This window comes from Juglans regia, chromosome 16 (assembly GCF_001411555.2).
Source record: "Juglans regia cultivar Chandler chromosome 16, Walnut 2.0, whole genome shotgun sequence".
NCBI classification, from domain to species: domain Eukaryota; kingdom Viridiplantae; phylum Streptophyta; class Magnoliopsida; order Fagales; family Juglandaceae; genus Juglans; species Juglans regia.
Window position 1 is genome coordinate 24,597,643 of NC_049916.1, and position 15,636 is coordinate 24,613,278.

At 32.7% G+C, this 15,636-nt stretch overlaps 1 protein-coding gene and 2 long non-coding RNA genes across 4 annotated transcripts; 1 reads left to right on the forward strand and 2 right to left on the reverse strand.

Annotated features, from left to right (window-relative positions):
* Positions 1-4,548: 4,548 nt before the first annotated feature.
* LOC109006521 (G-type lectin S-receptor-like serine/threonine-protein kinase At2g19130) lies at positions 4,549-5,640 on the reverse strand. Its single transcript, XM_018985813.2, has 2 exons — positions 5,319-5,640; positions 4,549-5,192 (listed from the first exon to the last, which is right to left on the reverse strand). Exons 1-2 carry the CDS (start codon positions 5,509-5,511, stop codon positions 4,570-4,572), a joined length of 816 nt encoding a protein of 271 aa, XP_018841358.1. The 5' UTR covers positions 5,512-5,640; the 3' UTR covers positions 4,549-4,569.
* Positions 5,641-5,852: 212 nt separating this feature from the next.
* Positions 5,853-7,754, forward strand: LOC109006526. Of its 2 annotated transcripts, XR_001998674.2 has the most exons (3): positions 5,853-6,180; positions 6,913-7,050; positions 7,480-7,754. It is a non-coding gene; the product is annotated as an uncharacterized LOC109006526 (long non-coding RNA). The 2 variants fall into 2 exon arrangements; XR_001998673.2 differs by lacking the exon at positions 6,913-7,050.
* A 245-nt stretch (positions 7,755-7,999) lies between these two features.
* LOC109006524 lies at positions 8,000-9,577 on the reverse strand. Its single transcript, XR_001998671.2, has 2 exons — positions 9,388-9,577; positions 8,000-8,338 (listed from the first exon to the last, which is right to left on the reverse strand). It is a non-coding gene; the product is annotated as an uncharacterized LOC109006524 (long non-coding RNA).
* Positions 9,578-15,636: the final 6,059 nt, after the last annotated feature.

The window sequence follows — 15,636 nt, forward strand, 5'->3', positions numbered from 1 at the left end:
ATCATTGAAATAACATAAAGACACTCATACAAATATATCAAACAAAAGAAACACAGAGTGTCTAAAATTATAATTTGCGTTCTTTTAAAGAAACAAAATCATCAAATATTGAATCTAAATCTAAATTCTTAGCTATTTCTCTTTCAATATAGACAACTAAATTATTTGCTAGAAACTCATCTTCAATTTTATTGCGAAGTCTTGTTTTAACAATCTTCATAGCTGAAAAAACTCATTCACTGGTCGTTATAGATACTAGAAGAGTCAAAACAAGACGAATCAATCTATCAATAAGATAGTATGTCTTTGATTTCTCTCTCTACCAATCTTCGACATAAATCTGCAATGAATGACAAATTCTAAAACTTCGGATTAGTAAACACATCAACTTTAAAATGCTTCAATTGAAATCTTAAATTAATTTTCTCGTTCTCAGAAAAATCAAAAGGATAATACTTTTTTGCAAGACAATAGATATCATTAATATTAAAAGATTTATAAACATCATTTGGATCCAAAGTTGAGTTAAGAGTTAAAAGCTTTATCGCGCTCCTTCACCAAACCTACTGTCAAGTTCTTGCACTTGAAAATCTATAGTAGCATTAAATATTTCAAAATGATAATGATGCTCTATCATAATGTGATCTCGTTGATGACGACCACGACCTTGTACATAACGAGAGCTCAATTCTGGAATGTCAATATCAAATTTCTTGGAGAAAGAGACAACATTCTCAAAAAGATTTTCCCAACCTTTATTTCTCAACTTTTGAATGAGTCTTTTTGTAGTTGAAACCATATTTATGGCATTCAAGATGTCTTGAGATTTTTGCTGCAAAACTTGACTAAAACATTAGAAATACCCATGATTTCCTTCATTAAATGTAAAATAAATATAAATTGGAATGATTTTTATAAGCAGCATTCGCATCTCCGAATTAAGAGTAAGTGGATCTTTCTTTTATTATGTTTTCAAGAACCGAGCAAGTGGCTCCAGACATTCATAGTAGATTGCAAATAAAATAAAAATGAGAACCTCAATGAGAATCACTGGCTCGTTTGACAGTGCCAATTTGGTTACCTCATTTTTCACTTTCAAGTTCATCAATAGCTATCATATGTGCAATTCGTATTGCCTAAGCAGCTTGCAGTTCATCATGACGTTTACATAAAGCGCTCACCACATTGATAATGAAATTCAAATTTGAGAAAAACTCATGAACATAAACTACCTCTCTAGATGCAGCAACTAATGCTAACTGTAATCGATGAGCAAAACAAATGAACATAGTATGCATATGGACAATATTTAAGAAATAGTACTTTCAATCATTTCCATTCACCAAGCATATTACTAGCACCATCATATCCTTGTCCACGAATATTTTAAATATCAAGACAATGTCGGGAAATAACTGCAGATATTTCATTTTTTAGAGTTAATGTTGATGTATCTTTAACATGTACAAGATCAAAAAATCATTTTTGTATAAAACCATCATCATCAACAAATCTCAAGATTATAGTCATTTGCTCCCTCTTAGACTCATCTCGTGCCTCATCAACAATAATGCAAAAAATAAAATTTTCAACATTTTCACAAATTTTATTTTTCACTTTCTTTGCAAGAATTTCAAAATCTCTTTTTGAATTTTGGGTGAAGTATACTTCGAAGATTTATGGATATTTTTCAAAACAAGTTTTCCAACATTGTCATTATACGAAGTCTAGAGTTTAAGCATCTCAAGGAAGTTAACTCAATTATTTTACTCGGAGTCTAAAGGCACATCCTTGAAATGCAAGCCATCGAACAACATCAATAGATGTTTTTACTCGGAGTCGATTGTTGAGAATTTGTTCAGAGTTTTATGCATTCATTAATTTATCAATATGCTGTGATTATTTTAATAAATCCTCACAAGATTTCACAGTATTATTACGACAAGAGTAAGTATCCTCCCCAATATGATTAAAAAAGGCACAATGTTTTCCATCATTAATCTTCTTCCAACTTCTAAATCCTATGACAGTAAATACATCCAATCCAGAACGTCGAGATGCTTTCATTGTAAAAAGATAACAAGCTAAAAAATATCCAGCATCCTTTGATGGAGAATACTCTAGCCAATATGCAAATTGTACAAACCAAGAAACTTGAAAGCGATGAGGATGCTTTTCAGAACCAAAAAATTGATATTTTGAGAGACGTATTTGATATGGACCAATTTTCAAGTAAACTCATGTTATTTCATCACGTTGATTGACTGAATAGTCCCATGTAGGAGAACATAATCCTGGATCTCGTTGTAGAGAAGATATATCAATCTATTTAGAATCAAGTATTGACGATGTAAAATTAATCTTTTCAGACTCCACAATTGGAGAGTTAAGATCAAGATTTTCCTTAGGTTCAATCTTTAGAATTTTAGAAAAATTTTCTCGAATATCAACTTCTTTTCTTTTGAAGAATGAGTCGATAGTTTTTAATTTAGACATAATTCATGAACCTAAATTGAAAATCAAATTGAAACATATAAAATAAAGTTAGATATATATGAATTCAATTACTCATGAAACATGAATTTAAAGTTAATCTTTAAGCACAAAATAAATAACTATTCAATAGACATAATTATATACAAGCAAGACCAAGTAGTAATCAATCTATTTCAAAAAGAAAAAGAAAATTTCTAAACAAAAATTCAGCTGCATCAATACATGAAAGAAAGGGAAAAGTGAAAAAAAAATTCAAAAATATTGTATCAATAGATTCAATACAATTATATATATATATAGAAAGAAGAAGAAAATCAAAACAAAAAAGGAACAAAAAAAATAGAGAAAAGTCAAACCGTGTATGCAGTGGCGGAACTATCACTATGTATGTAGGCAACTAGGCTATTACAATGTTACTGTTATTGTAGCTTGTAGAAGAGTTGCAATCTGTACCAAAAATTTACTTCAAGACAACACGTAATTGCATTCATGATCAAAATCTCCCATTTTTGGCCTTTTGGCAGATGGTAAGGATAAGATAATTTTCTTTTAGCAGTAGAAAGTTAGAAACTGCAGAATTGTAGGAGGCAACGTGCAGAGGAGAAGAAAATCATCTGACTTCTCTTTTTTATTTTTATTGATAGTAAAAACGTGGCATCATGTTATTAGATGATTTTATTTTATGTAAGATGTATTTTATTTATTTTATTTTTAAATAGGATTAAATTTTTTTAAAATTGGACTTATAAGTAATTAATCTATAAAATCAAAATAATTTTGTAGAGGGGGGGCCAACACAAAATAAGATTAAGATTATCATATTAAATCATAAAAAATTAATATATAACTTTTGGAGGGGCCATGGCCCCCCTTGCCCCTTCATAGTTTCGTCACTACGTATCTTCTCATGCCTATAAAAGAGAGTCTTGAAAAGCATTTGTAATAGACACACAAAAAGAAAATATAGAGAAATAATATTGAGTATCTAAATAACTAGTTTTATATATTGTGATCATTCAATTCTCTTGTTAATTTTTCTCAATTTCCCAAAATGTTATCAGCACGAGACTCTGACTAACCGTTGTGTTCTTTTGATCTTTGACAAATACTTGCGTAACATTTTCTTACCATTGTAAGCTTCTATTATATAACTATTGATATTTACTTATTGAGATATAAACCATTTTATAAAATCTTGATATGATATATGTGATATTATATAGAGTATAATGTAATTATCATATTAAGTGTATTATCCACACCATGTTATTAGCACAGGATCTGGCTAACCGTTGTGTTCATTTGATATTTAACAAATAATTGCGTAACATTTTTCGACCACTGTAAGTTTCTATTATATTAATATTGATATCTACTTATTGCAATATAAACTATTTTATAAAATTTTGACATGATCTATCTAATATTATATAGAGTATAATGTAATTATCATATTAAGTGTATTATCCACAGTGGCTTATAAATATATTTTTTCCCTTACAAATTATCTTAAACTTGAATGATTAAATTCATAATCGACCAATTGAATAGCGTGTCTAAATATATTTGGAGAATTATTTACATTATTAAGAGTGCTTAATTTGAACGGTGTTAGATATCTTTGATATTTCTCTATGGATAACTTCTTTATTGACACATCAAATACACTGCTGATGTAAAAGCCTGCTAGATCAGTTTATTAAAAAAAAAAAATATTAGTATTTTGACTCTTTTGATGAATAAAACAGGTCCAAACTAAGTGATATGTTACACACTAGAATTATAAATAGCATAATTCTTCTATACTATTTCCTGAATGAGTTTATTCAAAACACTAGAATATCGATTATGAATTAATTACACTTCACCTCCTCAAATTTTCACTTAATTCGTAATGTATTTCTGAAACTAATAATTGTATCAAAATGGACCCTCGAACTTTCAAAACTTCCCAATCCCTCCCTTTCGTCTACCAGCAGTATCAAATCTAACGAAAATTCACTACAAAGATGTAACTTTAATCTAATTTATTATCATTGACCATATAAAATATAAAATAATATATGTTATCAATTAATAACATATGCCAAATGAACCACACAAAGCATAGACATCAGATAGTGATTTTGGTTGAGCCCATAGAACCCACGGCTCAGACGCGGGCAGCCATGTAATTGCCTTGAATTGTCCGGTAGAATCAAGAAAACATATTGACATGATAGAAGAATTATAACTCATATAGCTTTCATTTTCATTTGACACAAAACTGATGTTAAATACATAATTCAACCTCATCTCAGGAATAAAGGCGAAAGATTCTCCATTCCAAACTCCAGAACTCCAATAAACTTGGGACCTGTTCCATTCGAAGATATATTCACTGCTTCCATTTGGGTTTATCCTCATCGAACATGAGAACAGACCCGGTGATGGATCTTCTGAATTTTTCCATGAAATAAGTTGCTTCGGTTCTTTTCCAGTTTTATCGATCCCAAGCTTTACACCTGGCAGCCATGTATCAGTTGGGTAGTCGAAACTCTCCCAAAATATAGTAGAAAGGTCCGATCTATCTCTTAAAACAAGATTTCCATCATCAAGAAGTGCTGCTTCAGTTGAATTTGAGGGAAGATTCTGCAAATTTGTGGACCAAAATGGTTTCTTGGAGGAAGCTCCAAGAAGAACAAGATTGCCATCCTCTGAGAATTCGAGTGTTGAATTAGAAGGGTCAGACAAATGGTTTTCTCTATTTGCTACCCAAACAATATTCTTCTGACCCACTAAGCGTTTAACCCATATCCCCAGGTAGAATTTTTTTGGAGTACCTCGTTCGAAGAATCCGAGTTCAAATCTGCCATTCTTAGATGATATGCTGTCGTTATTTATCACCGAAAGGGGCGGCTGACCTTTCGTAAAGGTATCATCAGCATTAACGGAGAAGCATGCTCTGAGCAGTAGAAGCAGAACAAATAAGAGGAATGGCCTGGTACCATGAATACCCATATCCCTCACTAACATGCAGCAACTAGGACCGCAAATTGTAGTTACATAAAGATGCCTTGAGAATGAGGGTGCTAGAAATAATCAAGTGTACGATAAAACTTTGAGCAATGCTATATTTGTGGAGTCAAGCACTGTACAATTATTTTATAAAAAAGTATAATTCATTATAAAAAAAAAAATTAATTTCCTTTTCGCGTGGACGAGATATTCCGTCAAGAGTCCTGCTAGGTACAGGCAAAAATTTGTGCCTGCATGCGTACTCCTTCTGACGTGGCAGCTCTTATTTTATTTAAAAAAAGAAAAAAAAAAAACAAAACAAAACGGAGGAAGAAGAAGGGAAAACAGACTCTCCCCCCCCCCTCTCTCTCGTTTTCGTTTCTCTTGATTTCGAAAAAGCTGAGGTTTGGACTGGTTTCTCTCTTGCTTTCATTTCTTTTACAGTTTCATCCATCATCTCTTCGTTTCATTTCTTTTACAATTTTATCCATCATCTATTCGATTGGTTTCTCGATTTCGTTTCTTTTACACTTTTGTCTATCTTGGTTTCGAAAAAGCTTTGGTTTTGTTTCTCTCCCGCTCATATCGTAGCAAAGTCTCAGATTTGTGTCGCTTACCGTCATTGTTGATCAGTTGCCGCAACCCACGCCATCCTCAGCTGCTACCCACATTTCAGCATCGAATTTGGTAAGAGGCTTAAAAGCTTCTTTTTTTTTCGTTTATATTTTGTCTAACTTTGGGATTGTGTGAGTGTGAGTTTTGAAGTTTTTCAAACAATTTATGCTTTTCTCTGTTTATCTAGTAAGCATTTAGAATTTTTTCTACTAAAAGAAAGACTTTTTGCTACATGGATAATTGCCCAACAATATTAAATGCACTGGAGGGGGGTGTTATAACTTATAATCAAAGAAAAAAAAACAAAGAGGATCATGGATGGGACACAAAAAAAATATATATATTTTGCTGAAAAATTATGGGAAGTCCAGATTAAAATTTGGTTGAGGTTTGTCAACTACTTAGATCTAAATGGATCGTGCAAAATGTACAAGCTAGAGAAGATTGATAATACAAGATACTGATGACTTTGAGAAGGTTGAGACAAAAGGGTGAAAAATTAGAGCAGTGTTTTCAAGAGGTAAAACTGCGATGAAAGCAAGGGATGCATACATATACATACAAAGATTATAGTGTGTTGGTAGCTTATATGGAAGTTATGCCATGGTAACTTGGGATGTTGTGTGTTGGTGGCATGGGATAATATATTTAATTTGTGTGTTGGTTTGAGATGATGTGTGTTGGTATATATGCACTACCCAGTCTCTAGTATCCGCTATAGGCATTGCACTTTGACATTTGTTCAGAACTTGACTAATTAATCATCTCAATTTTTTTATTCTCTTTTGTTCCGAGTGGCCTCAGTTTTTTAGCTACATTATGAGATTAGCAACCTTGCCAAAGATGCATGCAAACCTCTAGACAAGCTGGTGCACAGATATAAGTACGAGCTCTCCAACCTCACATTTCCACTATCCACTTGTGAACTAAAGATATTATAACGTGAGTTATGTTGTATGACTTGTGGTTTTAGTTGTTGGTTATTGAAGTTATGGATTTGGCAATAAGTGAATATCGAAAACCTAAACCTTTAGAAACCAAGGGAAAAAGAACACAAATAAGATGAGAAAGTGTTTGAGCTTATCTTGAATACCTAAACTCAAGTATCAACTTGCATAAAAACAATATATTTTTCTCAACCATTATTGTGTTGCAAAGTTGTCCCGACATTGGTTTACTTGTTAGGATTAGAATATTGTTCTCCTTTTACATCATTTTGGCATATCAGACATATGGTATCTGCTTACTTTAGGAAGTGGGATTACTTGCTGGTCCAGTGTTGGATTTTGAAATATTGAGTATTTGAAACTACTTTGATTGTATTGCAAACTTTTATGCACACAATTAATTAATTGAGTTTGATTGTATCAGGTAAAGCAAAAAAGAATGCTAGTTGAGATGGTGCAACAACAACGTAAGGTAGAGCTGGGAATCTAAAAACGATGTTCTGTTGGGGTGATTTTGTATAAGCTGAAGATGCATTTCTTTTTGTATTTGGGAGTGATTGTAGGAAGGTGAAGTTGCATTTCTTTTATGTATTTGGGAGTGGGTTGACTAAAGAAACTTGTTGAACTCATGAACTCTGTCACTCTTGTTCAGAAAAATATTTTTATATATTTTATGAAAAAATATCTGCACAATGGCTAGTGTTGTGGTGTGCTATTACTATATGTATTATATATAGATTCAATAGAATAATTGATGGGGATAGGGATCAAATGCATGAATATTGCAGATATTTTTTAAACGGGATAGCACCACCGTATTCATTATAATCAACGAATTGAGTTATGTATTTGACTACTTGTTTGGTTGACTGTAGAAAATTACTTGGACATGATTTTGGTGGAAATGAATCCAATTTAATTAACATGAAAGTTTAAAAAAAAAATAAAGTCACTAAAGTACTGTATTCGAAGATTCCTTCCAACAACAATATAAAGTCACTAGCAACAGATTTCCCAATAATTTGTCTCTGTTACTAACACTAAGTCCCTAATAACAAAGTCATCAACTGGTTGGTCGATGTATCCCAATCAGTTGATTCAGTTGGGGCTTCACTTTGACATCAATACACACAAAACGCCGCATGTCTGCTTCTTCCATTGAAGCTCCACTTGATTGTTGTAGAATCCTAACTCCCTCTTCCAAATTTCTTTCTCTCTTTTGAAACTCTTCCTCATTCCTTAACAATTCAGCTTCTCTTTACAAGTACTCTCTTTATCTGCAACTGTTCAAAATTATTAAGTAGAGTGATGACATGAGGTCCAAGCTAAACTCATGTCCTAACAAAAAAAACAAAGAGGTTCTCACTTCTCATGGATTTTCTCTGATTTATAGCCTTTTGTTTCCTTCTTTTAATGAGTAAATAAGGGGAAAACAACTGCAACCGCAACTTAAACATTTTTTTGATAAGAACATCTTTCCATGAAACTCTATGGAACACATACTCGTGCTTTTAGTCAGGGTTGATGGGATATTAGGATAATTAGAAACAAAAATCCTATATATTAAAGTCAGTTTCACGAATGTCATGCAGTCATAGACAAGAAATAAACAACCAAATCGAGAAGAAACAAATTTTATAATCTCAATCAAAATTCAACCATTTCCAAAAGAAACCCATTCATGTATAAATTTGATTGGACTAATTTCATGTATTTATCTTACCACAATGATAAACCTCACTGATTCACTCATACTAGATTGAATCCATGGCCTCACTCAGCACCCCTTGTTTCTATTTTATACTCGCCAAAGGAACTACCTAGATTAGTAACTCCGTACGTCCATACTTACATAAATTCATGAAATTCATCATGAATTTATGTGCTAGAACTATCCCTGTTGAAGGGCTTCAAGATATGTTTTGCAACAAATCTCATGACTAAGCAACAGAATAAAATTGATTGGTTAATTTGTGTTCTACCATAGAAAGGAATGAGGAAAGGCAAAATTGAGTACATAAAATTCCAGGTCCTAACCCAGAATGAATTACAAACATAACATATTTCTCTACTTTAAGAAGACCAAGAAAAAAAATCTAGAAAAAGCCAAACGAGGAAAACCCATAAAGTGCGAAACAGAACTTCTCCAAATAATAATCAGAAACCCATACAAAATATTAAAAAAAAAAAAAAAAAAAAACCTCATCAACCCAGCCAGTTTCCAGTTTCTTTAAACCCGATTTCAATATTTTCAAGATACCACCATGTATAAACCTTAAACAGACGAAACTAAAAAGGGGAAAAGAAAATCAGAAACTGATCTTTGAGTTACCTAGGACGGCGTTGAACTTTGAGCAAAATCCTCCAGTATTATGTAGCAGGTTTGTTGCGTTAGGGTTAGGGTTAGGGTTGGGAACAGCCAACCAGGAGTCGCACAGAGAAGGGCAGGGGAGGGAGAGAGCATGGGGAGAGAACAATTTCAATGAAAATGTGAAACGCAACGTTTTGAAAGTAGCTTTACCCAATTTCAAGCCCAACTAAACGCATCGTTTTATTTATTCTAAAACGATGCGCATGTCTCCACGTAGGATGTCGTCCGCGTACAGGCCCGAGGTATGCCTGGGTTTAGAGTTTTCCTTCCGTCAAAGACAATACGTTCCCATTGGAGATTTTTCCTTGTCAGGCGCCGGTCATGTTTTGATCAATTGACTTTTTGTAAAATATTGGACTTTTGACCGTTATAGAAAAGAAATGATAATTATAAGTATGTAAATTTTATAAAATTATTTTTAAAAAAAGTAAATAAATATGATATTTATATAAAAAAATAATAATTTTAATAGTGAATACTACTATCTTTTAATAGGGTTGTACAGAAACCGACAGCACCGGCCGCCACCGACGCGAACCGACCGGCCGCGTCAGGAACTGGCCGGAACCGGTGGAGAACCGGTCGGCGTGCGGTGGAAATTTCAAGAAACCGATGTTCAGCGGTTCGGTCTCGGTTTGAAGCTGGACCGGACCGCTGAACCGACCGATATAATAAAATCTTTTTTTTTTTAATATACCCTTATCAAAACGGCGTCGTTCCACTTAAGTTTAAGTTGAACGGCGCCGTTTTAGTTAATAAGTACTGCAAATGATACTGGAAACGACGCCGTTTGGCATTAAACCAAACGTCGTCGTTTTATTAAGGACGTAAGAACAAAATAATAAGTCTGAAACGACGCCGTTCCACTTAAACTTAAGTGAAACGGCGTCGTTTCGTTAAGAGTTCTTCTTCTCCCCCGATCTTCTTCTTCCCCGAACCCTCCTTTGTAACCCTCTCTCTCTCTTTCTTCTGTAACTCTCTCTCTCTCCTATGCATCTCTCCCTCTCTCATTCTCTCTCATAATTATCTCACTAGAACTGTCAAAGAACCGACGCCGACCGAGAACCGGCAGAGAACTGCCTCGATCGGTGTCCTCCTCGCCATCGACCGGTTACGGTCGGCACCTCATCCATTTTTCCAGCCGTCGGTCGGCGTCGGTTTTGCCCAAAAACCGCGCCGACGACGTCGGTTTTCACCCCTATCTTTTAAAGCGATTATACAATATTTATATATTTCACGACTTTATATAACATTACTCATTATAGAATTATCAAGAAAAAAAATTATTTTCTTTTTTATAATTCTTTTATAACTTTATATAAGAATAAAAAGTCATGACAATTTTAAAGTTACAAAAAGTTTTTCCTTGGTAATTTTCTTTTTCAATTATTTGATCTATGTATGTTGGATCCTAAAGTTAGAATATTTAGGTGCAAACAAATTTCAGGAGCCATCAATTGGGAAAGTTTTTTTTTTTTTTTTAATATCCAAATTATATTTACAGGAAACTCAAAATATACATTGTAAAAAAGTTATATCTAGTTAGTATAGTTGTTTTTTAAAAAATAAATAAATATTTTCATATAATTATCCTCTTTTTTTAAAAAGAGAGAATAATTTTAATTTAGAGGTTACAAGAAATAGTAAAACTGGTATAAAAACTATATATAAAGAAAGGAGATTTTTGCGAAGAAGATAGATTACAGTCAATGGTTTGCAGTCCAATTTCAATGCCCGTGATTTGCTGCACGTGATTTGCAGTCCAATTGATAAGTTATAAAGAGTCAAATCTACGGAATGCGTGTGGGATCTATAGCACTCCCTAATTGATTAACGGTCCGGTCGGACCGACCGGACCGGACAGAATAAAAAATTTAAAAAAAAAAATATTTTTTATATATATTTTATATATAATAATTATACAATTAATAATATAAATTTTTAAATATATTATTAATACTTGTTAATATTCTATAAATTAATAATATTTTATATATATCTTCATTTAACCTATCACTATTAACAATATAAAATTTTAAATATACTATTAACACTTGTTAATATTCTATGAATTAATAAATATATAATATCAATTAGTTAATTATATAGTAATTATATAAATTAATAATATAAATTTCATCTAATTTATTATCATTGACCATATAAAATATTTTTTTATTGAGTTTGTTACATAATCCACATTAATAAGTCACTTAATTTAATTTATTATTTTAAATAAATTTTTTTATTAATTATTAAAAAAAAAAGAGGGCGGACCGACTGGCGGTCCGGTCCCTTTGGGTGTTCGATCCGGTCCGGTCCGGAAAAATAATGGACCGAAAATTTTCGGTCCATCGCCGGACCGGACCGGACCGGCCCGTTTGCAGCCCTACTCCCAATGGTTTTTATATTTTGTTATTTAAAATATATCACAAAAATCTATTTTTTAATTTTAATTAATACTTTTACAATATATCATATATTATTTTTTTATCTATATCTATATCATTTAGATATTCTTTCTTATCTCTTTTTTTATTTAATTTAAATACTTTTAACTATCATTAAATTTGTAATATTTTTAGATCTTTTAATATTTCTCATATATTAATACGAACACAATATCTTTTTATTGCCAAAATAGTTTCAATGGCACCCGAATAAAAAATTAAAAAAAAAGGGGAAAAATACTCATTCATCCTTTTTTTTGTTTTTTTACTTTTTATCCTTTTATCATGTTTTGAAAACATTTTAATATTTATTAAAATTAAATTTTCTAATAATATTATAACTTTTTATGTTTTATAAATAAAAGTGCAAATGGGAGAAGTATAAAAAAATGATTAAGAAAAATAATAAAAAATACTTACTTAGATGAATAGTACATGTTAAATATTTAGAAATATTTTAGGTCATACTGTATTTTATATTAATTTTAAATAATCTAATAAAAACCTTATTTTGAATATTATTCTATATTTTATATAAAAAAAAATTCAAAAATAGAGAAGCCGTTGAAAGTGCTAGGGTAATCACCTGTAATGCTTTGGAAAACGGTATTTTGTCACGTTTTTCATTACATATTACATATCATAAAAATATTGAGGGCTAAGATTTTTGGATTGAAACAAGTTGTTCGGTAGGCTTGTAGTACTACCATTAGTAGACAAAAAATAAGCCAGGAAAAAAGAAGAGAAATATGCCTGAAGAAAACAGTCGTTTCAACAAAATTAATTAATTAGCACAAAAAATGCGTAAATAATTTATAAATTTAAATCTGTGTACAATTACTTTGGAGGAAATTAATGAATAGAAAGTGTAAAAACTTTTATATATTCTTTCTTTTTTAAAATAGCTTTGAAACCGAAAATTTAAGTAAATATATTTACTTTTTTTCTAAGTATTTCCTTTAAATTATCAAAGTTTTATTATTTGTTAGAGACTTTATAAAAAAATGATCAAAATATAAATAAATTAATATGACTAATTGAACTTCAATCAGGATGAAATAATTTGAGAATACAAGGTGGTCATTATGAATAAAAAAAAAAAAGTAGCGGCAAAGTCTAGAAGAGGGGGGAAAAAAAAGTGATAGGAAGCAGAGGTAAATTGTTGCCATAAGAAAGGGTAAATGGGTCAGTAATGCTAAAACGACAAAACTTCCACTTCCAACAATCTCGTCATGTCTGTTTTGGGTCCCCAACCCCCCCACCCCCACAAAAAAATGTTTACAAATGACAAGAAAAATAGTCATGTTGAACGACAAGTTGATCATGACTTCATGACTTAGTGCCATTCTAAAGTCGTCTTTGAGGGTAGTTCTAGATGACAATAGTGTTTGCCATTTGTTTTCGTTACATCTCAAATTATGAATATTTTTATTTTTATTCAGTTAATCTGGACACGCTTTAGAGAGTAAATAAAATCTCGTGTTGGACTGAATCCGATTAAGAGAGATGCTTATGGACTGGATCCGTAAGATAGTTTGAGTTGAGCATTTTTTTAATTTTAGAAAAGAAGAGAAAAAAAATTGAATAAAAAATATTATAAAATTAACTCCCTAAATCCTCACCTGGAGAATCCAATTTTTTATTTTTTTGAAGAGTCACGGTATGGTTGGTCTAGTTGATGGCACCAACCCTGCTCCAACCAAGACTCTACCCAATAACTCCCTAAATCCAGAGTACATCCACTGGTCTAAACAAGATAACAGTGTACTCAGTTGGCTTTATGCCTCTATTATTGAAAAACTTGTCTCCACCGTTCTCAATCTGGAGACTTCCAAGCAGGTATAGGATGCTCTTCAAGCCCGTTTTTCTTCTACCTCATGCTCTCGCATTGCCCTTCTCAAAAGGCAACTTCAAACCATTTCACAGGGCAACCAACCATCGCTCTCTTACATTGAAGAGGCCAAGCTCGTCTCCAATCAATTGTCCGCTGCTGGCAAACCCGTGGATGAACAAGACCTCTTCCAACAATACTCTAATCGTCCCCCTACCCATTCGACCTCTTCCAACAATAAGGTTGATGTGTCCCAATCCCTTGACAACTGTCCCATTTGTCAAATTTGTGGTAAAAAGGGTCACACGGCACTTGACTATTATCATCGGTTTGATTTTTCCTATCAAGGCCGCCACCCACCATCAGATCTAGCTGTTATGGCTGTTGAAGGTAATACCTCTTATGCTCAACAGGTGTGATATGCAGACAGTGGGGCTAATGCTCACATTACCAGTAATACGGCAAATCTCACCAACTCGCAGCCTTATGAAGGAGAAGAAACAATCACAGTTGGAAATGACTTAGGTTTGATGATAAAAAAAATATGGGTACCACATCTCTCACCACAAATCATTCAAATTTCGCTCTATCCAATGTTCTTCATTGTCCAAATGCATCCTCAAATTTGATCTCTATTAACCGTTTTTGTTTGGATAATGATTGTTATTTTGTATTAACTAATGATTTTTCTGTGAAGAAGAACAACATGGGACGACTTCTACTCCAAGGGCAAGTTAAGAACGGACTCTATCCAATTGCAGACAATAAATCTTGTTCAAATAAAATTTATTGTTTTGCTACAAGACTCGACGTGTCCACAACTCTTGCCACATGGCATGATCATCTGGGCCACCCTTCTCAAGTTGTTTTAAATAAATTGATTCATTCCAAATATTTAAATGTTTCTACATCCAATAAAGAAGAGTTTTGTTCATCGTGCCCTTTAGGGAAATCCAAACAATTATCCTTCAGTGACTCAACTTGACAAACCAATCACCCTTTTGCACTTATTCATTCAGATGTATGGACATCACCTATGTATTCGGTTTGTGGATCCAAATATTATGTTCTTTTTATTGATGATTTTTCTCGTTTCACTTGGTTATATCCCATTAAGTTTAAAATGAGGTTTTTGCAATTTTTAAACAATTTAAGGCTCTAGTTGAAAATGTATTCTCTTGTAAAATCCAACAATTACAAACTGATAATGGTGGAGAATTTCTCTCCATTGCCTTCAAATCTTTTTTACAAGAGCATGGCATTTTTCACCAATTAACGTGCCCACATACCTCTAAACAAAATGGGATCTCTGAGCGAAAACATCGTCATGTTGTTGAAACCCGGTTAACTCTTCTAGCCCGATCCCACCTACCGAATACATATTGGCCCGATGCTTTTCTAACATCCGTTTATCTCATAAATCGACTCCCTACCAAAGTGCTACAAAATTTAACGCATTTTCACATGCTTCATCAAAAAGTTCCCAAATATTCACATCTAAAAATTTTTGGATCTGCATGTTTTCCTTTCCTTAAACCATATGAACCTCAAAAATTATCTTTTCGAAGTAAGGAATGCATTTTTATCGGCTATGCCAGTCAACAACGAGGCTATCGATGTCTTGACTATCATACTGGCCGACTATATGTGTTGCGCAGTGTCATTTTCAATGAACAAGATTTCCCTGCAAATCGTGGAGTCCTCTCTTCACTTGCCTCGCTGAGTAAAGTTTCCCCATGTATATCTCCTTCTACTTCATCACTTCCTCTTTTTACCTTTTCTCAGCCTTCTCCCACATCTGCAACCAAATCCCTCCCTTTTCACCAGCCATCACCCACCCCTGAAACTGAATCAATCCCATTTCGGCACTCTCCCACTATTGACAACCCAAATGTTGTTCCTTTCCAAGAAAAAAGCAGTCCGCCCATT

Excerpts from the sequence above, each read along its gene's own strand:
- LOC109006521 (XM_018985813.2), bottom strand. The coding sequence starts at position 5,511 with ATGTTAGTGAGGGATATGGGTATTCATGGTACCAGGCCATTCCTCTTA. Across the intron at positions 5,193-5,318 it reads ACTCGGATTCTTCGAACGAG|AGGATGGCAATCTTGTTCTT; the intron begins GTACTCCAAAAA and ends TCGAATTCTCAG.